General features: G+C 56.1%; 2 protein-coding genes across 5 annotated transcripts in view; both read right to left on the reverse strand.

Annotated features, from left to right (window-relative positions):
• Positions 1-1030, reverse strand: part of LOC121667986 (aryl hydrocarbon receptor-like) — a 21123-nt gene extending 20093 nt beyond the window's left edge. For all 4 annotated transcript variants that reach the window (XM_042035260.1, XM_042035259.1, XM_042035261.1 and 1 more), the window contains exons 1-2: positions 682-1030; positions 419-606 (exon numbers count right to left, since the gene is read on the reverse strand). In XM_042035260.1, the coding sequence (XP_041891194.1) occupies positions 419-606; positions 682-722 (229 nt within the window). In that variant the 5' untranslated portion in view covers positions 723-1030. The remainder of the gene's footprint in view (positions 1-418; positions 607-681) is intronic.
• Positions 1031-2120: 1090 nt separating this feature from the next.
• On the reverse strand, positions 2121-21090 carry LOC121667989 (aryl hydrocarbon receptor-like). The gene is given in 12 exon segments (XM_042035305.1): positions 2121-4207; positions 4210-5756; positions 6134-6275; positions 6564-6673; positions 6966-7156; positions 7297-7421; positions 7538-7637; positions 8212-8301; positions 10593-10708; positions 17861-18038; positions 18040-18049; positions 21050-21090. Coding segments are annotated over 12 exon segments (2697 nt in total). The 3' UTR covers positions 2121-4160.
• Between the last annotated feature and the right edge of the window lie 2435 nt (positions 21091-23525).

A 23525-nucleotide genomic window follows, 5' to 3' on the forward strand; every position in this document is an offset into this window, starting at 1 on the left:
AACAATCGACGCTGTTGGAGTCACAAACATTCAAGGGTGGAAAACCCTCGAAAGTCAAGTAGGGGAAAACCTGTCAAAATTCGAGGAAGGAAATCCAAAATGTGAGAGGGGAAAATGCCACAAAATTCGAGGATGGAAAGATACAAAACTCCTGAAACTTGGGGAGGAAGCCCCAAAAGTTCTAGGGGGGGGAAAAACAGCACGATTCTGGGAGGGAAAGAAAACAAGCTTCTGGTGGGGGAAACCCCATAAAACTAAAACATTTTAAGTGGAAAATGCTCTGTGGAGGAAAACAAACACACGAAGTGTTTTGGAGAGAGGGGGGACAGGAACCGCGGTTAGGGAGCGGGGGGACACCACACAATGCCGGCAGGAATGGCGAGGAGGGGGAAGCGGTGGAAAGGCGCCCATCCCTTACCTCCGAAGAAGCTCCTGGCGCGCAGGAAGCCGGCGCTGAGGCGAAGCACCGAGAGCTTGTCCAGCCCGGCCACCACGTCGGGCGGGAAGGGCAGCAGCCCCGCCAGCCGCTCCAGCTCTCGGTTCAGCCGCTCCCGGTGCCGCTTGGACGGGTTGGAGCCGCCGCCTTCGGCCGGGCCCGGCCGTGTCCTGCCGGGCACAGCCGAGTTACCGGGGAAGGGGAACCCCCTCAGCCCTTCCCCGGCCCCCGCGGCCCTCACTCACACCCGCGGCACCGGCTTCCTCCGCCTGCGCCCCGCGTACATGGCCCGGCCGGCAGCGCCCGAGCCGCCGCTCCCTGAGGGAGAGAGGCAGCGGCAATGGGAACGGGGACGACCCGCCCTCGGCGAGGGGGGAGACGGGAGGATGGAGAGGGATTTGGGGCTGCGGGGGGATTGGGAGCAGGGACTGATGTGTGAGGGAGCTGAGGAGGGATTCGGGGGCTGAAGGAGGAGTGGGAGTTGATGGGGTGGAGGTGAGGAAGGGGAGGGATGAGGGGAGTTAATGAGGAGCTGAAGGGGGCTGATGGGGGTTTGGGGTGTGAAAATGGCCTGGAAGGAGTAGGGGGTGATGAGGGATGTAGGGGGATTTGTGGCGAGAAGAGGGGACTGAAAGGAGATTTGGGGCGTGAAAGAGGGGTGTGGGTGGGATAATGGGTGGGTGGGGACATGGAGGTATTGGTGGAGAGGTGGGGACTGGACCGTGGGTGCTAATGGCTCAAACAATCCACCTGGGGCTTTGCTAGCGCTGCACAGAGCGGCCTCGCAGGTGCAGAGGCTACAAACTGGGTTTGCAGATAAGGGAAGAGGCTGATAAGAGGCAAATCTTGCGATGTGGATTTTATCATGCCCATGTCCCCCCTCGCGGAATAGCTGAGCTGTGAAAACTCCGTTCCGAAGTACGGGGACAGCCACACCTAAGATGAAGGTACCCATCTCGACGGATGGGCCGTAATTAACTCAACCCCGCTCACTTGGAGACAGCTGCGACATCTCAGAAGGTGTCAAGGGTCCCCAGGTGTCCCGTGATCCACAAAATTACCGGGTGTGAAGCTCCCCGCCCCAGGGGAGCTACAGGGGATGTTCCCACGCAGCCTCAGCATAACATAAACCCCAGGGGCCTGGTGTGTGCTGGACTCTGTCCTTCACCACTCGATGGGTGTAGTCTGCAATCACCACCCCGGCAAGGCACCGGGAGGACTTGAAGGGGAACAACGGAACATCACTGAAATCTACAAAGTAGTGATATTTTTTTCTGCTTAGTCTGTTTCTCTGTCACTTTCTCTCCGCCCTCCTATCTTCTCCCTCTCTCCCCCTCGCGTTTACAGTTAAATAAAAATCCATACTATTGACATTGGTGTATGGTGTCGTTTACCCCTTATTTCAGAGGTATCTAATAATTTTTAACAGTTGGATCTTAACAACCATGTGTGTCCATGTCGAGTGTAACCCTGCCCGTGAGCCCCACACCGCCACAGGGCAGCCTGGGGGTGCAAAGGGGGGACACGGTCACACCTCTGCTGCTGTGCGTGCCCACGGCGGCCGGGGACAGCGACAACGGGAGTGTCACACACCCAGCACCAGGCCTGGGCTTTTCCCAGCACTTGCTCAGTCAAGGAAGAAATGGAGAGACACGGTTTCGGGGCAAAACAAACATCAGCACCATACAAAGCAAATCGCCTTTTAATACATCGCCAGACACAGGGGGTGAGGCTCCGGCCAGCTCTTTTCTCCTCAGCACCTTCCGGCTGCCACCAGCAGCACAAAGAAATCACGGAGCGGAAAATGAGACGCTGCCACCAGAACAGACTTTATCTGCACGGCCACGAGGTACAGAGAGATCAGACACCAGGGACAGCACAGGGGGGTCTGTCACGGCCCCAGGCAGGTGCTGGGTCTGTCGTGGCCCCAAGCAGCAGAGCCCCCACGCCAAGGCCCATCTCTTGCAGGACTGGGAGCCCCTGGCACACCCCAGCACCGGCTCACAGGTGTCAGGACAAGGGGCCGGTGAGCAGGGTCCATCCTGCTGCTTTTTGGATCCGGATCGTGGCAAGTCAACTCCTTGCTCAGTCCTAGGTGCTCCTCCAGGCCACTCTAGAGGGGTCCAGCACGTTTCAGCATTGCTCTGCTCCCAGCCTGCAGACAGGAGCTGGACCTTTCCCAAGCCCCATCAGCTGAGGCAAAGCTGGACAAGAAAGAAGAGACCCAGGGAGACGAGGCCACTCCATAGCAGGACACGTGAGCTTGCTGCTGGCCCTGCACTAATTACCTGATTTAATTTGCTTGGTAAACACTTAACACTGGTGTGTGAGGCAGATGTGCCTCTCAGGGTGATGGGTGCATGAGGGGAAGGTGTGAATGTCCCCAACCACTCTGATCTCTCTGACCCAACGCTCCGAGCCAGCGTGGTCTCAAATCAACCCCATCCTCCCCAGTCATTGCTTATTTTGTGGGTTTCCCTGATGGATCTGCCAGAATTTGCCCCATGGTGGGGAAAACAACAATTAATTCACATCTTAGGTTACAAATATAGAAAAGAAAGGGAATTCAACAAAGTGGCTGTGCTGGGCTGCAGGCCAATGGTTTGAGGGGCACCAAGTGGGTCTGAAATGGAGAGGCAGCCAGTGGTCACTGCACGCCTCCCTGCCTTTCCTTCCCGCTGCTTTGGCAAAACCACAGGGGGAACCCCCATTGTTCCTCTGTCCCATGGCACTGCAGAGCACAGGAGAGGAAGGCAAGGACAAGCCAGTAACAAATCCAAGGGGAGTTTGGCTGGACCTTTGCCACCCTGCATCCCAGAAAGGTCACAACCGCCTGGTACCCACCTCTCCCAAATTCCCCTGGAACGCTGCTGGAGAGCCCAAACCCCTGAGGTGCCTCCACTCCCACCGACTCCACCTCCCACTGAGACCCTTCAATGCTGCTGAGCTCCTCAAAGTGCTTGGTAACACCTTTTCCAAAGGATTTGGGTGGTCTCTGGAGGAGATGGAGAGCACAGGAGGGAGAGAGGCTCAGGCAGGCAGAGATGATGCAGGAGACCAAACAGCAACATGACAAGGGTGGTCCACACACGTGGGAGATGGGGAGACCACATTGTTTTGTTGAGAAACAGCAGTTCAGTGGTACCTGCCTGTGAGGCAGCAGATCCATCTGCAAGAGGCTGCCCCAAGCCCGTGGATGTGCCAGCAAGCAGGGTCCTTCCTCGGACCCAAGGGCCCGCAAGCCTCCCCAGTGGCACAGCTGTATCTCCCTGAAAGACTTCTCATGGAACAAGAAGTCCAAACCACTTCATCTTAGACTGCCTGACAGCACTGGAAGACAAAATCCTGAGAGACCAGGGAGCACGGGGCGCCACTGGCAGGTATGAGAAGAGCTCACAGCTGCTGGTGGCTTTCCAAGACAGGGATCCTGGCTCACAGTGAGCTCCAAACCAGGCTGCCCACAAAGGATGGTGTGGCTGCCCCCCTGGCAGACCCTCGCTCCCTCCACAGGAGCCGGGCACCCCCTCAGGTCCTGCAGCCCTCGCACCTCACCTTGAGCTGGATCTCACAGGCACAGAGGGGCTGCCCAGCTGAGCAGGGAACTGATGGGCAGCCAGGGCCCTGCCCGGAGCACGGGGGTGCTCCTGCACCCACCTTCACAGGGAGAGCTGCTGAGCACCTTGCAACCGAGCCTGGTGAGGAGCAGGGTGCTCCAGGGTGGTTCTCAGCGGGGCAAGGCAAAGCGCCTGGCTGCTGGGGAAGGGGTACTTTAGAAGCATCCCTCAGGAAGTTGCTCTTGTGCCTAAAAAGGCCATTTCCATACTGCCACTCGGGCAGCACAACGCAGCCCATCTGCTGGGCGCTGGGATCCGTGCTGGAGCGCAGCAGGAGCCCGCTGTGGTGCACTGGCCCTGCCCCATGGCTCCTCTGAGGGGCTGCCCCAGCCTGCGGGAGCCACAGCTGTGAGAACCACTTGTCCTCTTGCAGCACTGCCTGCTCCCCTTCCCAGGAAAAGCTGGGCTCCGCATGGGCTGCCAGGGGCTGTTTGGGGAAGCTGCCATGCCCTGGCAGCTGCCTGGCTCCTAAGGATGCTCGTGCAGGGAGAGCAGCCTCCGCATCACGGAGGTTCCCGTCCCCGCAGAACAAGGACTGGGGCAGGCCCTGGGTAGGGCAAGGAACAGACTGGGAGGGGGGTGGCAACCACAGCCTGGCCCCCGGGGGGCTCTCAGGGCTGCCAGCTGGCAGAGTTTGGGGCTCCATGTGCATTCCTGCAGCTTCCAGCTGCTTCGGAGCTATGGTCATCCAAGCCTCCGATGGGCAACTGGCTGGGTTTGCCTGGAGGGGGACACTGTGCCAGAGAGTCACCAACGTGTTAGAGTGCAACGGGGGTGGGCAGCCTGAGTCTGGCAGCTGGCACCCGGGCTGGCTCTGAGCAGCAGGAACAGTGTTATCTACAGGAGCAGAGGGGCTGGCTTCTGCCTGAAACCCCTGGTTTGCCAGCTGAAGTGCTGCCGAGGGTTTGCTGCCGGAGACAGGGACACCCAGCACAGTCCCTGCCACCGGCCCAGCTGGGCTAAACGGGACCTGCTGCTCTGGCTGGGCAGAGCTGCCCTCAGAGGTGACAGAGACTACAGAGCCCACAGCCCCATGGCCTCCCCGTGTGCCCAGTGCCCGGGGCTGTGCTGGGAACGCTGGATCAGCTGCCCAGCAGTGCGGGAAGTGAGCCACAGCACTGTTTTCCTCACGGCAGTGTGGGAAGTCCGGGCTCTTCCCAGCACCCTCCCTGAGGAGCATCTGCTCCACACAGGATGTCACCTTGGTGCCCGGCCTCCCGCCAAGCCGCTGAGCTGGCGGCTCCTCCTCTGCCCCCAAGCTGAGCAGAGCCTCCTCCCACTGCTGCAGCTCGGTGTTGCCCCCACCGAGGCTCTGGCAGACGTTTCTGTCCACCTCGCTCTTCTCAAAGAGGGCTTCGATGACCACCAGGAGGGAGTCGCTGTCCTCCTCGGCATTGCTGATCTCCTCATTCTGGCTCAGCCCATCAGGCTCAGGGATCAAACCTGGCAGGGAGAACTGAGGCACGTTATCGGCATGGGAACTGTATATGGATGCATCCTGCTTCATCATGGCCCCAAGCAGAGAGTTGGGGTCCACCAAGCGCTGCTCCGAGTTGGAGTTTGCTGGCGTCTGCAACTTCTCCTTGGCTTGGAATGAGTCCCAGAACCCAGGAAGGTCATTCCCATACAACACTGCTTCCCCTGTGGCAAAGCTGAAGGGCAGCTGCAGGTTTCTCTTCCGGAGATGTTCCTCCCCTTCTTCATTCCTTCGGTGTGGAGGGAAAAAGAGATGGAAACAGCATGAGCAACTCCTCCAGGCCAGGCAAAACCACCCTTCTGACAGCAAGGGGGAACTCACAGCCCTGCCCTGGATTTTCCAGAGGAAAAGGGGGCTGGATTGGGCTGGCTACAAGAGGGCTCTGGGGAGCCCACAGGGAGGTCTGCATGACTCAGGGAAGGGCTGCTGCTCCCAGGCAGGAGCACGTCCACAAGCACCTCCTCAGAGCCAATTCACTCACACTGCAGGAGGACAAATGCTGCAAAGGGCCGACCCCCACTACCCTTTCCTCCACCCTCATGGCCCCTGCGTGCCTTGGGCAGCCCCCCACACCCAGAGCAGGTGAAGAGGGCCAGCAATACTCACGACAGGGCTCGCTGGCGGGCGATGATGCAGTCGGGCCTGTCCCCTTTGTACACCAGCCGTGCGTTGGCCTGCACCCACACCCAGCCGCCCCTTTTGGTCAGCAGCCGGAACACCGTCAGCCCGCTCTCCCCCGTCTTCATCACTGGGACAGGGACACAAGAGAGCTGCCACAGACAGCGTTCCTCCACAGAGGCAGACAAATGACACGTGCAAGATGCCACGAGGTTGAGCATCGCCTCGTGCCCCGTGCTACAGGGGTGGGCAATGTACGGTGCTGTGTCTCTGCCAGCTCCCCGAGCTCATCCAGGAGGAAGAGCCTTTATCACAGCTACTCCAGCCCCCGGACACACAGCACCAAGGAGCAATAGTACAGCCAGGCCAGAGCCATGAGGGACCCCACAAACACCCCCCAACAGCCCCCAGCACTCACTTCTCACGTGGTGCTCTGCGCAGTGCATCATGTCGGCCGCGTGCACAAACTGGTATCCAGATCCCCTCCTGCACAGCTCCATCTCCGTGTATCCCAGGACAACCTTCCCCCTGGAATCAGCACAGGAATGCAGTGACACCAGGGGTGCATCCCCCACAGCTGCCCCCGTGGCCAGACCTCCAGTTTGGGTGGGAGCTCCCTGTTCCACAAAACCCCCTAAACCACGTCAGACAAGAATTGCTGGTGCCCCATTAACCTGATCCCCGTGTTACTAGGGGCTGCAGCAGAGGGACAAAAGCATCAGGCCACAGGAGCCAGGTCAGGTGTTCCTTGTCCCCACCAGGCCTAGTTTTCGGTTCAGCACCAGGGGTTTTGCCACGGGGAAAGTGAGAGGTGTCTTACCGGGAATCACAGGCCATGGGAGTGAAGTCCAGCTTGTGCTTTGTCTGGAAGATCAGCGTCTTGGTCCGGAGCTCCAGGATGGACAGAGGCTGGAGGAGCGTTGCAATGGCAAAGAGAGCAACTGGGGACTTGTCTGCTGCTGACTTGTGCTGCCCAAGAAGGACCTTCAGGCGCCCGTGGAAATTCAAGGCCTTACAGGGGATTAGAAAACGTGGGTGTGAAGCAAACAGGGTGGTGGGAACTGGCTGTGCTCCCATCCCCATGGGACACAGGTGGCTCTGGGGGAACATCCTGCGGGCACAGGGGGAGCAGGGGCGTGTCCCAGCATTACCAGGAATCCCGAGGAGTTATCCAGCAGGCAGCGGAAGCGGCAGGTGAAGCTCCTCTCCACGAAGGACTGCTTCTCAGCGTGGAGCTGCTGGGGGCTGGCCAGCAGCGGCTGCTCAGCGGGAAAGGCTGGAAAACCAAAGGGAAAGGGAAGCTTTCCAAGCTGTGCTGCGCACCCTGAGCTCACGGCTCAGAGGTGCTGGAGTGAAGCCCGGTGTTCCTGCAGGGATCACCCCGGCACTCACTGTCAGCAGCGGGCAGCGGGCTCCTGTGCAGCTGGCGGCGGAAGGCGGCCCTGTCGTCCGCATGGATCAGCTCGTACACGCTCTGGTAGATGAGATCCGACTGGAATGACACAAGGGAATAGTGTCCACTCCTGGACAGCCTGGCAGAGGTGTCTGGAGGAGAGGACATGACAGGAGGTCTCTCTTCGTGGGCACTGAAAGTGCAGAGATGGAGTATAAAGAACACTGCAAGGCCTGTGTGCTGTGTGCAGAGTGAGGGCCAGGAGTGGCTGCTCTTTTAGGGATGCATCAGGAAGGAGGAAAAGGGATCTGCCAGGGGAAATCTTGGGAATGGCTAAGAGCTTTCTAGAAGCAGTAGAAACAGCGATGTCCAGGTAACCCTGGCTGCTCAGGACTGCCTGCTTCCCCAGCATTCCCTCACCACAGCCAAACAGAGCTTTCCAGCCTCTTCCCCACACTGTCGAGGCTGAGGTTCTCCTGGTGTTCCTCAGCCCTTCCACGGATGTTTCACACTGCCTCTGGCTTGCAGTCCTTAATGGGAAATGCTGAAACTCCAGCTCCTTCCCTTGCCACAGGAGCTGCTGCCCTTTGGGAAGCTTTGCTCCCCATCTGCACCTCCTTCCCAGACCAGGACTGCATCCGTCTGTTTCCAGCCAGGAAAACACGGTGCTCACCTGGTGGAAGCCCAGGTAGTCCTGCACAGTAGGGGAGATGTAGAAGATGTAGCCATCTCCAGTCACGGCGATGACAAATCCATTGAGTGCCTGAAAGCAAAGGTTCAGTCCAGAGTTACTCTCCCAGCTTCAATCCAGCTGCTGGAAGATGAAATCCCCCAGCTGTTTCTTGAGCATCCAGGGACAGGAAGGGACCTTCCTCCTCAACAAGGAGCCCCACAAAGAAGGACAGCACCTGGTAACCGTGCAAGACTCAGTTCTGTGGAGGTTTTTGTTCCCAGCACGAGCAATGATCCAAGCTGGACCGACCACTTTCTCCAAACCCCTCATGGAAGCCCCTCACACTGCAGGGCAGCTCCTGCATCAGGAGGGGCCAGCTAAGGAGAGGTTTCATGGGGGACCTGGAGTTGGTTTCCTCCTCTCCAGATGGGAATAGCTACACTCTTCTGGGGCTCTGCTTTGGACACGATGATCCTTGTGGGTCCCTTCCAGCTCAGGATATTCTATGATTCTGGTGACCATTTCAGGCTGATTTCCCCCAAAAGTGAAGCACTGCACTAGAATGTAACTCTTGCCCCCTGCTCTTGACTGTAATATTTCTTGACTGTTTAATTTATTAGTGAATAGAAGGAGAGAAATTAGGAAAAGAACACCCTAAATGGAAACCTTGTGCACAGATCCAGCTTGCTGAGGGAGCAGACCCTTCCCTTTGTGTGCTGCAGCCCCTGAGGGATCCCGAGTCAGAGCTTTCTGCAAATCACAGTATCTGATTAAAATGATCTTTGTGGGGGAAAAAAAAGCCACCAGACAGCTCAGCTGGGGCATTTCTGTCACAGTAACACCTCATAAGCTCTCCAGATGCCTTCAGTCACCCGGGGCTGCCAATGCTCCAGTGGCTCAGCAAATTGCCATCACATGGTGCAAGTCCAAACCCCTGGAGAGCGCTCAGGAGCAGCTCCACGCAGGGACTGGGGCAGCTCCTCCGTGCCTGTCACACTTGCAGACAGTGGAGGACCTCGTGTGGTCCAGGAGTCACTGCCAAAAGTCACACTGAGCTCCCAGGAGTCACTGCCTCACCAAAATCCTACATGGAGGCTCCTGCTGGGAGTCTGCTCACACTGCCTGCTGCCTGCAGGGCTCTGCAGGAACAGGGCTGGAGCGACCAAAGTCAGGCTTAAGGAGAGCGAAGCATCCATCTGCTGGTGTTTGGAGAGGTGGGAGCAGAGGACTGAAGGCCCAGAAAGCCTACAAGAGAGCTGGAGAGGGCATGGAGGGATAGGACAAAGGGGCTTCATGCTGCCAGAGGGCAGGGATGGATGGGATATTGGGAAGGAATTGTTCCCTGTGAGGGTAGGCAGGCCCTGGCACAGGGTGCCCAGAGCAGCTGGGGCTGCCCCTGGATCCCTGGAAGTGCCCAAGGCCAGGCTGGACATTGGGGCTTGGAGCACCCTGGGCTAGTGGAAGGTGTCCCTGCCATGGCAGCTCATCAGAAGTTGTTTTAAGGTCCCTCCCCACCCAAACCCTTCTGGGATTCTGTGAAAGCCCAGGCACAGGAGATGCCAAGAACACGGAATGATTAAAGGTCTTGCACAGACTCGCCCTGCAGCCCCAGGGAGCAGCACGCTCCTAAGCTGATGTGCCCAGATGCTTGTCCAGCAATCAGCCTTTCCATGGGACCCTTCTATGCCAGGCCCTTCCAGCTCACATTTGTAAGTGGCAGCCCAAAGCAGCAGCGTTGTGAGAGGCTGGTTCACCTTGTCCTCGTGCTCTGAGCTTCACTGACAGCTGCTCCACGAGACACACGCTGGCCTTTCTGCAAAGCAAAGCCCCCGCTTCCCACTGCTTTTGTCCACCACTGTTTTCCAACACCCATCTGCCCTTCTTTTCTCCCCCACAACCTGCAAACCAAAGCTGGGCTTTTCCAATCCCAGGCAGGCTCTGAACTCATCCCTAAGGAGCTCATGCAATGCCCCAGGCAGGGCAAGGAGCTCCTGGAGGATGTTTTGTCCCACAGCTCTCAACATTCTCCTCTTGGCCTTTGCTGAAGATAAGGAACCAACCCAGCACCTTGGAAACTACTCAGGGATCAATGCCTACACCACCATGTGATATCCCTGAACCTCTTGGCTGGGATGGAGCTTGTGTCCATGAGCTGTAGGAATCAAAAAGAGCAGCACACTGCAGTGGGGATGAGAGGGAATGGTGGGAATGGGGATCTGGACCCATCCCAGCCAGGCAGCATCACTGGTCTCTGTCCCTAGGAATTCAGTGCCTGCAGGAATCACAGCAAAGCAGCCCTGGGCAAGGCAGGGTCTCCTCTCACTCCACAAGCTCCAGAGCTGCTTGGGGACACCCCAACTAACCAAGCCACAGCACCATACCTGGAGCAGCAGCTCCCCCTCAGGAAACAGCTCCGTGTCACCCTGCAGCTCCATCCACCTGTCCCCTCCTGGGGCTCTGGGCTGATCCACGCAGCTGCCAACCTTTGGAGCTGTAGCTGCAAGTGAGAAGGCAAGAAATCAGTGTGGAAGGGGCAAGCCAGGAGCCTCCCCCTCCTTTTTCCCCCCCCCCAGGGCTGCTCATGCAGCTGTTGGATGCCCGTGGACCCAGCGTGGAGGAAGGTGAGACCATCAGTGGGAACTGATGCCCATTTACAGAGCCATGCCCAACTGCTCGAGGCTTCCTCCAAGACATTATTTCCTTGCTTGATCCCGTCTCTGGGAAACCTCACTTCTGCCAGGGTGTGAGCCAGAGTGCAGAGGACAGAGGGGAGCTGGTGCTCTGGGCTGCCCAGGCTGGGGAACACCACCCAACACAGCCAGGAGGCTTTGGGTTAGAGCCTGGCAGAGCTGGAGTTGGCTCCAAGCCACCCCAGTGGGGTGCTCTGTCTGCTATGGTGCCCTTCAGGGCTGAAGAAATACAGAGGCAAACCTTCCCAAAGCACCTGAGATGCCACCAAAGCACCCATATTTGTTTTCTCCCTCCCAACTGTGGCTGCTTGGAAGCAGATCAAGAGTTGGTGGCCTGGCACTCCCAGTGACACCTGAGAGCTCTTGGCTCCCAGGACTCCACCTCCCAGGCTGATTCAGGTGCTGCCTCATGCTTCAGCACTGGATGCCTTCAAGGCAACACCCCTGGGTGCAGCCAGCATGAAACCTCCTGCTGCCCTGGTTGTGGGACCTCGAGTGTTAGGGAACAGGAATGGGGACAGAGGCTCCCAGGGACATCCCCAGTGTGGTCCTTTATCTGCTGATTTTTATTGAAAAGCTCAATTCGAACTCAGCTTCCAGCAAAAGGATGATTTTCAAGGCATGTTTTGTGCCAGCTCAACAAAAAAAAAAAAATCACAGAAAAGCTCAAAGCAGCTCCTGTGTAGGAACCACCCCACGTCTGCCACCACCACCAGCTCCTGCAGCTCCCTGGGGTCTGACAGAGCTCACATATCCTGTGTGATCCACATCCCAGGAGCAAGCACTGCCCGCCCCATCTCAGCCCTGGGTGTCAGATGGTGCTGGATCCAAAGGGAGAAGATCCTCTGGATGTTGGGGAGCGGTATGAAATGAGGAAGAACCTCAAACCATCCCACACATTTAATTTTCTCCATGGTAGAAGCTCTCACTTTACCACTGAAATGTTTTAAAGGTTTGTTTGGTTTCTTCCCTGGTAGCACCAAGGTCAAAGGCAAAACGATTTGGAACCTAAAGAAGTTTCACATGCCACTGCTGATCTGGGACATTTTGCTCTGCAGCAAACCATCAACGTGCCAAAGTGTTTTCCCTGAGGGACTGGCATGCTTGGATACAAAACAAATTTGGAGCCAAAGCCTCCCTGGGATGTATTTACACCTGGAGCCTGAGTGACAACAAGCACCCGCCCATGGAGGCTGTCAGCAGCCAGGGCATGGATCCAGGTAGGGTCAGGGTAATTAGCTGCAGGTCTTGCACAGGATGACACAAACAGCAGTGGAGAGGGTGCTCTGGAACAGAGTCGGCCTCCATCTCCATCACTGACAGAGCTGGGATACTTCTTCCTCCCCCAAACCTTCAGCGCTCCTTGGAGATGCTCAGGCAGCATCTCCACCTTCTCCATCAGTCACAGCTTCTGCTTTTTTCCATCCTGTGCTGTCGGATCAGCCAGGTCAGGGGATGTGAGACTGCTGGGAAAGGTTGGGAAAGATGAGATTCAACAGGGAGACACCAAGCAAAAAGCCTCCTCACATGACTGCCGTGTGATCCCCAAGGAAAAACATCCCATCTGGACCACATGGCTTCAATTTGCACTCCATGGAGTGTAATAGTTTCAAAATGAAACATCGATTCTTGTTTAAAATTTGATTTCTTTTGAAGGGCTGACTCCTCTCTAAAGCATTGAAACAAGGCAGGCTGGCAGGGGATTTCAAGAAGAAACAAGTTCTTCCAAAATAAAGCTCCAAAAGGGCAGAGAGCTTTTTGAGAGGATGCACATCCTGAGAGCATGTGGTCTCCAGCTCTCTCCCAGCATCTACCAACAGCATCTGCACGGAAAGCTGGGGAGAGGGCTGTGGCTTACAAAATCCAGCAGGAAATACCCATTTTGTGCTCTCCAGCAAAATTTCTTCAACTCTCCCACTGATCTTAGCACGGGGCTTTTAATCTCCCACCAAAGGTGCTCCCTTCCCCTTCTCTCAAACACGGAGCGGTCCATTTCTGCACAGCTGAGCTCAGCAATCCTCCAGAACCTGTCTCCCATGGGACACACAGTGATGTGGGGAGCATCAGGAGCTCTTGCTCCTGACCTGGGAGAAAGTCTGGAGCATGGAGAGAGGGGAGGAAACTCAAAGAGATGGTGTCTGCCACCAAAGTACTGGTGGTGTGGAGCAGCTGGTGCTCGCATCCAGCCCAGTCCTCGCCATCCACAGCCAATGGCTAAGATGGACTGGGTGGCTGGCAGGAAGAAGAGACCCCCCATCAGCTGCCAGGCAGGACAAAGCAGGTGATGAGCTGTATTAAGAGCTGGCTAATTCATCCCACCTAACACACTCCTTCAATGGAGCAGTTGAGACTCACTCAAACACAAAGCAGCTGAGACCACGAACTACTGGGATTAAAGGAAACAGATCCAGCATGTATCCAAGCCATAATATACCCATGGCAACAGAAATAACTGGATAAAAGGACAGTGCACTTTTGCTGTTTGTGCTGTTTTTCCAATCTCCTGCAGTGCATCTTTGACAATTAATGGGAATTAACGTGTGGATGTGGCACTTGGGGACATGGGTTAGTGCTGGGCTTGGCAGTGCTGGGTTAATGGTTGGACCTGATGATCATAGAGGTCTTTTCCAAGCTTAATGGTTCCATAATTCTATGAAAAAGAACGTGGCAAAAGCCATGTGCAGTTACCAGGTAAGTCCCAGGCATTTGCTGGAGCAGTGTGGTGATCACTTACATTTTCAACATTTTCAAAGTGCTGGGATAGAGGCTGTGTGTAATTTTTGAGACAGGAGGGGGGAATCCAGCTCTGTCCTGAGCCCCAACACCAGCCAAGCACTGCAGGAGGTTTCCTGCTGCTGGTGTGGTCCCCAAACACTGCAAGGCTTTTGCTCAGCCAGGGAAGATGCCAGGATCAGCAGTTTCCAGCATCAATGAATCAGGATGTGCCCCATACATCCCCAGTATCCTCCTGCTTTGGGCTGGCATTCTTGTCTCTGCAAGGAGGCTCCTAAGCCCTGCAATGGAGCAAAAACGTCAAGCAGGAGAAAGAAGGAAAAAGGAGCAAAATCATCTAATCTCTTCACTTTTCTGCCCATCACATTCCCAAAGAAAAACATGGCAAGGCAGCCATGGAAGCTCAAACACATCCCTTGCCTCTGGCATGGATTTAGCACTGAAAAGAAAAGGTTATTGGTAACAACTCCAGAGCCAGATCTGCTCTCACAGACTAGGTTACACCAGGGGGAGTTGACAAGCTTCACCCAGGGCAAACACTTCTCTTTGAACAGGCTCCAGAGATATCCAAAAACCAGGAGCTCCCAGCTCTTCCAGCAACACCAAGCCACGCACAACCGTTTTCCTCTTGGATCCGATCCCAAACCCTGTCAAATTAGCACCAACCTTTGCCTCAGCTGTTTAGCAAAGGCATGGTGCCAAGCAGAGCAGGCTCGTGCCATCCAAGTGAAACAGACAAATGCCAAACCCCCAGATTACAAACTATTAGGAAAAGTCACTCAGCATTTTCCGGGAACACAGGAATGCCCTGGGGAGCGCAGGCATCCCCAAGTCCACGCCAGCCTCCCCAGCCTGCTTCAAAACCTTCATCCCACACAGTCCTGCAGGATCTTGCCCAGGGACAGACTTGAGCTTGACTCCTTTCACTGCCTCAGTTACTTCAGGCCCAGACCCCTGCAGCTCTGGCTCGTGGTAACAACAAACAAGGAGATGAATACAAAAGCTAATTTAGTGCCGATTGCAGTGAGATTACCCAGGGAGACCTGCTGCCAGCTGCCCTGCAGCACAGCACTGGGGAGGGATCTGCTGAGAACAGCACCAGAGGTGGGAAAGGACCTGGTGAGAACTCCTAAGCCAAGCCCCTGCTCCAGCCAGGTCAGCTGGATGGGCAGGTACCCCACTGCTCACCATCTGCTAGGAGCTGTTAGATACCTCAAGCTTTGCCAGACTCCAGAGTGTGGTCTCCTACCATGACAGGGTTTTCCGTGGGTTCTGAAACAGAGTGGGCTAGGTGGGATATTGGAAAGAAATTCTTCCCTGGGAAGGTCATGAGGCTCTGGCACAGATTCCCAGAGCAGCTGTGGCTGCCCCTGGATCCCTGGCAGTGTTCAAGGCCAGGTTGGACACTGGGGCTTGAAGCAGCCTGGGACAGTGGGAGGTGTCCCTGCCCATGGCAAGGGGTGGGACTGGATGAACTTCCTTCCAACCCAAACCAGTCTGGGACTCTGCAATCCTCTCTCTTGCAGACCTCCCTGCCTGGTGTCCTAGGAACAGGGCATGGCAGCACATTCCCCAATCACACCGTCTCCACCTCAGAGAGCATTTTAAGCCCCGTTTTCTTGCTCACCCTTGGCAGAGCCACATCTGCAATCCCAGCATCTGCTTCCTTTGTTACAGGAACTGTAGGAAATGAACCCCAGCACGACTCTCCAGCTAGCTGGAGGTTTTCCAAGCCACTCAGCACTAAAATCCATCCAAGCTTTCAGGAGATCTCCCACTTTGCAGCAAGTGGGGCTCCTGTCACACCACAGAGAGCCCAGAGCATCGTGGCAGTCGGCAACACAGACACAAGCTTTTCTCCTTGGGCACTTGCTCTCGAAGAGACAGGGATCAGCGAAGTCACTCCAGATTTGTCTGGGAGACTGTCAGAGACAGGTCCAAGTAGCAACCACTGCAAATTGGTTTGCAGACAGGGCTCAGCACAAGTCTGGCAGCGAGGGTCAGTCATTGTTTGCGCGAGTGACAAAACCTTTAAAGGGCCCTTAAGGCAGGCTGTGATAGCACCAGAGCTGTCACCACAGCCCAGCAGCACTCACAGGCTGGGCCTGATGGGCAAAGCTTGCAGGAGACCAAGCCCTGAGCCCCTGATTTTGCACGGGGAAGACTGAGATACCAGGCAGCAGAGAGCTGTGCAACACCTGCAGCGTCTGCCCCAGGGCACAGAGTTAGAGAGGTGCACACCCTGAGCCAGCCCCTGGAGGCACGGAGGGAGCTCCAAGAGCTTCCCTCTTTGGGCCTGAAGCTTGGCATTTCCAGCAAACTACTAATTAGTCTGGCTTCTTATTAAAGCACAGAGAAGAACATTTAAAAGCAAAGCAGGTTCAGAAGATGATGCGGTGAGTCACTGCCCCGCAATGGAAACGCAGATGACAAGTCCCTTTGCCTCGTACCCACTGTGGAAGCAGGTGCTGATACCAGCACCCAAACCCGCTGTGGGTTTGTCCTCTGCTCTGTCCCACCCCAAACACTGCCCCAGACCCTGACGCCTGGCTTCCTACACCCCATTCAACAGGCCTGTTCCCAATCCAGAGGCACACAGTACCCACACCTCAGAAATACCAGAGAAGATGCAGAAGGCTGGAAGCCTCTTCTCAGATTTCTCCTTGGTGTAAGCAGTCAGACAAGATGCAGGCAACACAGCAAAGCTCCACTCAAGGGCTGGAGAAACGCAGCACAAGGGAAAAGGGAGCCTCAGGGCATTACCCTGAGCCCACTGTGCAATTGGTCTCTCAATTGCCTGGAGATAAGGCAATCACCACTCTATCAAAATATCCATCTCTCTCCTGCCTGGAGATAAGGCCGGGCCTGGGCTGTGGATGGGAACAGGACAGGGATGCTCCCCAGGCAATGCCACACTCTCCTGCTGCAAGAGAGGAGCCTGCACGAAGCAGAGGACAGCAAAACTGAAGCAGAAGGCAGAGCACAAGGGGTGCCACCACGTCCCCCAAAATGCCCGACAGGACACACCAGGAGCTGTGCTGTAACCTGCAGCTGGCACCGGTCTGCATCAGGCACAGCTGGGACCCAGGCCCACCCTGATGAATCGCTGGGATGATGTGAAGTCAAACAAGATGAATGTCAGGGCAGAGCAAGGGGAAGGAGCTGGAAATCAGAGGCAAGTGGCCAGATGGGAGTAATTGGCCAGGCAGAACTGGGCTCCAGAACCCCTGCAATGCCAAATGCTTTTCCAGAGCAGCTCTCACACTGGGAAGCACACACTGAGCACATCCAGCAGGAACCAGCTCCTGCTCGGAGGCACAGGTCCCATCTGGAGAGTTTGGCACAGGAGTCTCCTCCTGGAGCCCAGCATCCCAGCTGGAGAGGGCCCGGGGAGGGCCCCAGAGGAGCGGGCAAGAGGGAAAAGCCAAGGGAGCCAAGTTTATCCAGACTGCAGCGGGGAGAAGACACAATGGGAGCCTCTAAATATAAAAAGCTCTGCTGCCTTCCTACCCCACATGCTCTGCCTTCCCCAGTGTCCATCACCCACTCCAAGGAGCCCACGTCACCGCACAGGGAGCACGTCCCTGCCCGCACGTGCTGGTGACTCCTGGGAATGTGGCGACTGCTCCCAGCCAGGCTCTGCGCCATATCTGTGTTATAATTTTTTAAATGTACTGTAACTGTAACAATAAAGGGCTGAAGAAGAATAGGGAGGGGGGAGAAGGAATATGGAAGAAATGTAAGAATACCGAATATGGAATAAGTAAGGAAATAGAGGATATGGAATATAATAAAAGGGAATATGTAATATGTATTATATTACGCAGTTTCGATTATTTAATTAATTTAATTTTAAATTGCCATTCCAGTTAGATGAGGGCAATGCTGCTGTTCAACAAGACACACTTTCACCCACCTTTCCCTTCTTCTCCATAGGCTGGTGGGAGCGGGACACAAGAGGGGTTTTGGACATAAAGGATGGCTGCTAATGAAATGGAAGAACTTTGCAGGAGGTCTCAGCTGCTGGGCAGGCCCCCAGGCTGCTCCCTCCATCCATGGTGACATTTTCCTGCCAGTATCAACATCCAAGGGCCGGCTCCCACAACTCACCATCATCCTACCTTCAGGAAACGCAACCTTCCATCCCAAAGCTTGGGGTGGGACACGAGCTGTGCAGCGGGGATTGATCCCAGGGGCTCTTCCCCCCTCCCAGCACGGCCACTCACCCATCAGGTAGCTCTTCACCTTCAGGTAGCCCACGGCCAGCCGGAGGATGGAGAGTTTATCCAGCCTGGAGCACACATCCTCGGGGAAGGGCAGCAGCCCCGTCAGCTTGTTCAGCTCTTGGTTCAGCCGGTCCCGGTGCCGCTTGGAGGGGTTGGACTTCCCACCCTCGGGGGGGGGGTGGTTTGGGGCTGGAAGAGGCAGAGGAGAGGTTCATCAAACTGGGGTTGTCCAACAGGCTCTCTCCAAACCCAGCACTGGCTTTGGGGCAGCCACAACAGTGAAATGGCAGGTGGCCAAGGTAACCACAGCCCACAACAGCACAAGGCAGTGGTTGGCCTTAAAGCCCATCTCATTCCACCCCCTGCCATGGGCAGGGACACCTTCCACTATCCCAGGCTGCTCCAAGCCCCAATGTCCAGCCTGGCTTTGGGCACTTCCAGGGATGGGGCAGCCATAGGGCAGAATGAGATGAGCTTCAAGGTCCCTTCCAACCCAAACCATTCTGGGATTCTATGACTTAAACAAGGATATCTCATAGGGTGGTTGTCGTGGTTGAGCAGCACTTTGAAAATAGCCTCTCTTTAAAAAAAAAAAAAAAAAAGTTGATGTAAAAAGTTTTGTTTTCTTCCAATATTCTGATTTCTGACCCTTTCAGTGGGCATTTCCAAACTAAACAGCATTTGCTGCCAAACTTAGGCCCCAAGGGCAACCCGCAGCCTGCAGAAGGAAGCGTCCAGGAGAGCAGCCCTCCCCTGCCTGAAGCCTGCACGAGGTCCCACTGCTATCAGCTGCAGCTATTTCACCCACTCCAGCCGAAACCCCAGCACAGCAGCAAGGTTAATAATTTAAACGAGTCTTGGATCACACCCTGTCTCCTTCATTTTTGAATGCCAATCTGAATTCTGTAGCTCAAAGAAAAACCCTTCAGACCCCCCCCGGCTCCGTATCTCACTCGGCTGCATCCCCTAACACGCACCTCGTTTGGTTTGATGTGATTTGTCTAACCACAAACTCCCTCTCCGCAGGCACCCTCGCTTCAGGAAGGAGCTCTGGATAACAGGATCTGCCAGTATTTAGCAGCAATTTAAGCTCTCTCCTCTACCACCACTCTCCAATCTCATCTGGCAGGGCTGCTCGCATGTGTGACACGAGAGGAAATGAGCATTAAATGAAATGCTCTGAGGTGCCTGTTGAATTTTCAGATCAGAGGAAGATTGAGGGGTCTTCTAAGGATGAATGGAAAATTGTGGCATTTCCCTAGGAAAGCTCAGTCCTGCTGGGTTGTAAGAGCAGCACCAGGAGGGATATCCCCTCTCGCAAGGAGGCTGGCACAACGCAGCTCCAAACTTGTCCACACAAGCTGGGTAAAACACACTGGCAACCAGGGCTCTTACAAAGCTTAAACACTTTTGAAATCACAGTCACGCACCAGGAAGGAGCAAAATTAAAACAGTTTTCCTTTGATGCTGATTAAAAAAAAAAAGGTGAAAAAAATTAGGTTGAGATTCCTCAGATATCCTTTAAAGTCCTCTGGCCACTCACCATCCAAACCCAGCCCCAAACAGGCAGAAAGAAGAGAAAATGAGACTGGAGGTGAGCACGGCAGTGGGCAAAACACTGAGGTGTAAGAGAATCTCTGGGATAGCCTGGCCAAGCACTGAAACCCCTCTGGCTGAGGCACATGGGGTGACACAGCCAGCAGCAGGTGACCCCAAGGCTCAGGGAGGACACCCCAACACCTCTGTTCCTGCATGTGCCAGCTGCAGCACGCAGGGTGCTCCATGGCCAGCCTGGAGAGAGGGGGTGACAGTGAGGAAAATGCCTCGTGGAAACAGTGAAGCTCGGTCTGTACACTCAAAACCTGTTCCAATTCCCTTCCCTTTGGCCCAGTGGTTATGAAGCAATGCTGTGGGGTTCGTGGTGAAGCTGGTGACCCCCGTGCCGAGGGAAAGCTCAGCTCCCAGCGGGGCAAAGGCTGTGCTGCTGCTGAGGTTTGTTTTTCCCCAGCTGCCCTTTGAACGGGAACCCAGTAAGAAGCGTATCCCTTCTGCAAGCTGGCAAGTACCGAGTGAGATCATTCCCGACAGTGGAATTTGCCTGAGCTGATCTATTGTCTCCTAATTTTTATTAATACATTTTTTTTAATAAGGAAAAAGCCCTGAGCAAACTGGAAAGGGGCTGGAGAAGCCCCTCAGCCCATCCTCCCCATTCCATCCCATCCGGCTGGCTGCACATCCCACTGCCACCAGCCCTGCTCCGCCTGGCCTCTCCCAGCAGGATCCTGCTCCGAGACCTGAGCGGTCACAGAGAAAAAGAATCTCTTCCCCATTCCCGAGGCTGACCTTGCAGAACCGGGAACGAGGGCCCTTCTGCTCCAAAGAGACACCTTCTTCTGCACCCTGAGCCAGCCCAAACCCTCAGGCTGGTATTCCAGAGGACTGGAATCACTGCTCCGAGATGAACAGGAGCCAGGTTTAGGGTAAAACAATTACTCTTCATGTTTCCACAATACAACTCCCAGATAAATACCCAAGAGAGGCTCAGGGTCACCTCACCACAGGTTTAAAGTGTTGATGTTCCCTCCTTCATCCCAGGCTTGGACTCAGCTCCTCCATCTCCTTCCCCACAGCCTCACAGAAGTACATATCCACTTTTTTTTCCTATACACCTGGAAAATCTGAGGTAAAACAGGCTGAGGGGACTTGGGAGCTGGGGAAGGCACGGGGGAGGCAGGAAACACTGGGGACACGCTGAGGGGGATGTTATGCAACAGCTACTGAGCGGCGTGGTAATTAATAATTAAGGAATTGAGATGCTTTGGTAATTACTAATTGCTGTGTGTTAGATTCAGGCAGGCACCAAAACATAGCCCAGCCCGCAAATCACTGCTGAGCAGCTCAAACTCTCCAGCGAGCTTCCTCACCGGGATGCAGGACAAGCATCTTCGGGATTTCTGCTTTCCCACCAGCGTGCCAGAGCCGACACAGCGTTAGCTCCAATTAATCCTAATTAAAACCGAGTAACCCAAGCATGCTGCTCCCTTTTGCATTCCCAGCGCTCGCACCAGAGCGGCTCCAGGCACTTCCCCAGAACCAGCTGGGCTCCCGCTGCCCGCTTTTCGCTCGCCCTCCCCGGTCCCACGCCCCCGCCCCGGGGGTGACCGGGGGGAGCCCCCGAGCTGCACCCACCTCTTGGGCACCGGCTTCTTCCTCTTCCTGCCGGCGTACATCCCCGGGCAGCGGCGGCAGCGCCGGCCGGAGCGGCGGCGGCAGCGGCGGCAGCGGGACCGCGCCCGGGGCGGGGCTCCGGGGGACCGGCACTGGCCACGCCCTTGGGTGGCCACCACGCCCGTGGGACACTGGCCACGCCCCCGGGAGCCCGGTCCCGGGGACACCAAACGCCGGGAAACACCGTGCGCGTGGGGCCCCGAATCCTGGGAAACACTGTGCCCATGGAGCACTGTCCCCAGGTGACACCCTAATAATCCTGGGAACACTGAGCCCCAAGGGCCGCCAGATCCTGGGAAACACCGTGTCCATGGGACACCCTCCCTAGCAGACACCGAATCCTAGGAAACGCCGTGTCCTTGGGCCGCCATCCAAAGAGGAGACCAACTCCTAGGAAACACCGTGCCATCCTCACCACAATCCTCAGGAGATGCCAAATCCTGAAAAACACCGTCTCCACAGGCCACTCTTCCTAGGGACCACCAAATTCCCAAGGGGCCACCAAAACCTGGGAAACACCATGCCTATAGACCACCATCCTGTGTGCAGGTGGCATTGAATCCTGGGAAGCACATCCACGGGCCACCATGCCCAGGGAATATTGAATCGTGGGGAACACTGTGTCTGTGGGCCATCATCCACAGGGGACATGATTTGACTCCTGGCAAATACCGTGTCCATGGGCCACCATTCCAGAGCCTGAGCTCCTTGCTGGTGCCCCTTCAGGAAAAGCCATCCTGTTCCCTCACACTTTGCATTTCCCTGAGTTAATGCTGCCCAAAGCTTTTGCTCTTCCCCCAAAAACCAGCCCCAGCTGCTGTGGGGAGGCCCTGGCACAGGCTGTCCAGGGAAGCTGTGGCTGCCCCATCCCTGCAAGTGCTCAAAGCCAGGCTGGACGGGGCTTGGAGCAACCTGGGATAGTTGCAGACAGAGGTGTTAAGGAAACCCAGACCCGTCCTTTGTGGATTGTTTGGTTGGGTTTTTTAAGGCGTTTGCAAATTCCAGGGATAAATCCTTGAAATGAAACTTGATCGCTTCTTGCCAAGGGGCAAAGCAGAAACCACTAACAGCGTCACAAATGTGCCAGGTCAGCAGAGCCGATGTCACTTTGATGGGAAACGTGTAAAATGTTTGGTTACGACCTTCCCAGACTCAGTAATTTGGCTGTTTTTAAATTAGGCAGGCAAGGATCCAGCTCAGGATCCAGCTCAGGATCCAGCTCAGGCCTGGAATTGCACTCCAGTGTCTCCATCAAGTGGAGATCGGAGGCTGCAGGAAGAAGGTGGCCCAGGCATCCAGCTCTCGCATGTTCCAGTGGCAAGCAGGGCTGTGGGAAAGCAGTTTCTGGAGCTCCTGGGACACCCCCAGATTTGGGAATCACAAAATCACTTAGGTAGGAAAGGATCTCCGAGATCATCAAGCCCAGCCGTTCCCCCAGCACTGCCCTGACTAACCCATGTCCCCAAGTGCCACATCCACATGAAGACACACGTGGTCCCTCGTGGGGCCAAAGCCCCCCAGTGCTCTCCTCCCAGACTTCTCCTTCCCAGCTCCTACAAATTCCAGAGCCTTTCCGAAACAGCTCGACATCGCTCTCCTACTGCCAGCTTTTCTCTGGGAAAATCCACCTGATTCACCTCCTTCCACCCAGTGCAAAGAGATGGAGCAAAACCCAGAGCAGCTTTAAGCAAAAAGGTTTCCAAAGGCATCTCCTACCAGGCAGAGCCAGGCTTGGGGCACTGCCCATGTTCCAAATCGAAAAGCCAGGAACCCTCCAGGGATGTCTCTGGCACTACTGGCAGCAGCAGGAAGGGGGCTGTGAAACGTCTTACCCCAAAACCAGGTGCTTGTACAGAACAAGAGCCCACTCACGGAGCTGTCCCTGTTTTGCCCCTGGGATCACTCACTTCCCGCGGCACCTGGGCTCCCGGGTGTCCTGCCCAACCTCCCGCCTGGAGGCACCGACAGGGCTCCGCAGGGACGGGGTCTGCAGCACCACCACGCCCTGCGGGAACACTGCAGGACGTCCCTGCCGCTCTCCCGGGCTCACCTGCAGGCAGGTGAGGTAAGGCAAGCTTGGAGATGCTGGTCCAGCACCCAAAGCAGGGTGCAGAGGGAATCACGACAACTCGATGTGCGGGGATTGGAAACAGACGCAGCCCAGGCTCCCTCCTGCGGGGGCCGGCGGGCAGACATGGTGCGGGCATGCTGTCTGTCCCTTATCCCGCCCAGCCCCTAACCAGGCTGCTCCCTATCCTCCCTGCTGCCTAACCCTGTCCCACCTGTGCCTCATCCCTAACCAGGCTGCTCCCTGTCCCTCCTGCTCGCTAACCCCACCGCCCTCAGCCCCGCTCCCGCCGGAGCCCCCACGGGGCAGTGGGCGTGGCTCCCATGAGGGGCGGGGCCACCCCGCGCCTTCATCACCCCCGCGCGCCGC

This window comes from Corvus kubaryi, unplaced genomic scaffold (assembly GCF_017639235.1).
Source record: "Corvus kubaryi isolate FWS band 111438036 unplaced genomic scaffold, C.kubaryi_AGA036_p1.0 37383, whole genome shotgun sequence".
In the NCBI taxonomy this organism is placed as follows: domain Eukaryota; kingdom Metazoa; phylum Chordata; class Aves; order Passeriformes; family Corvidae; genus Corvus; species Corvus kubaryi.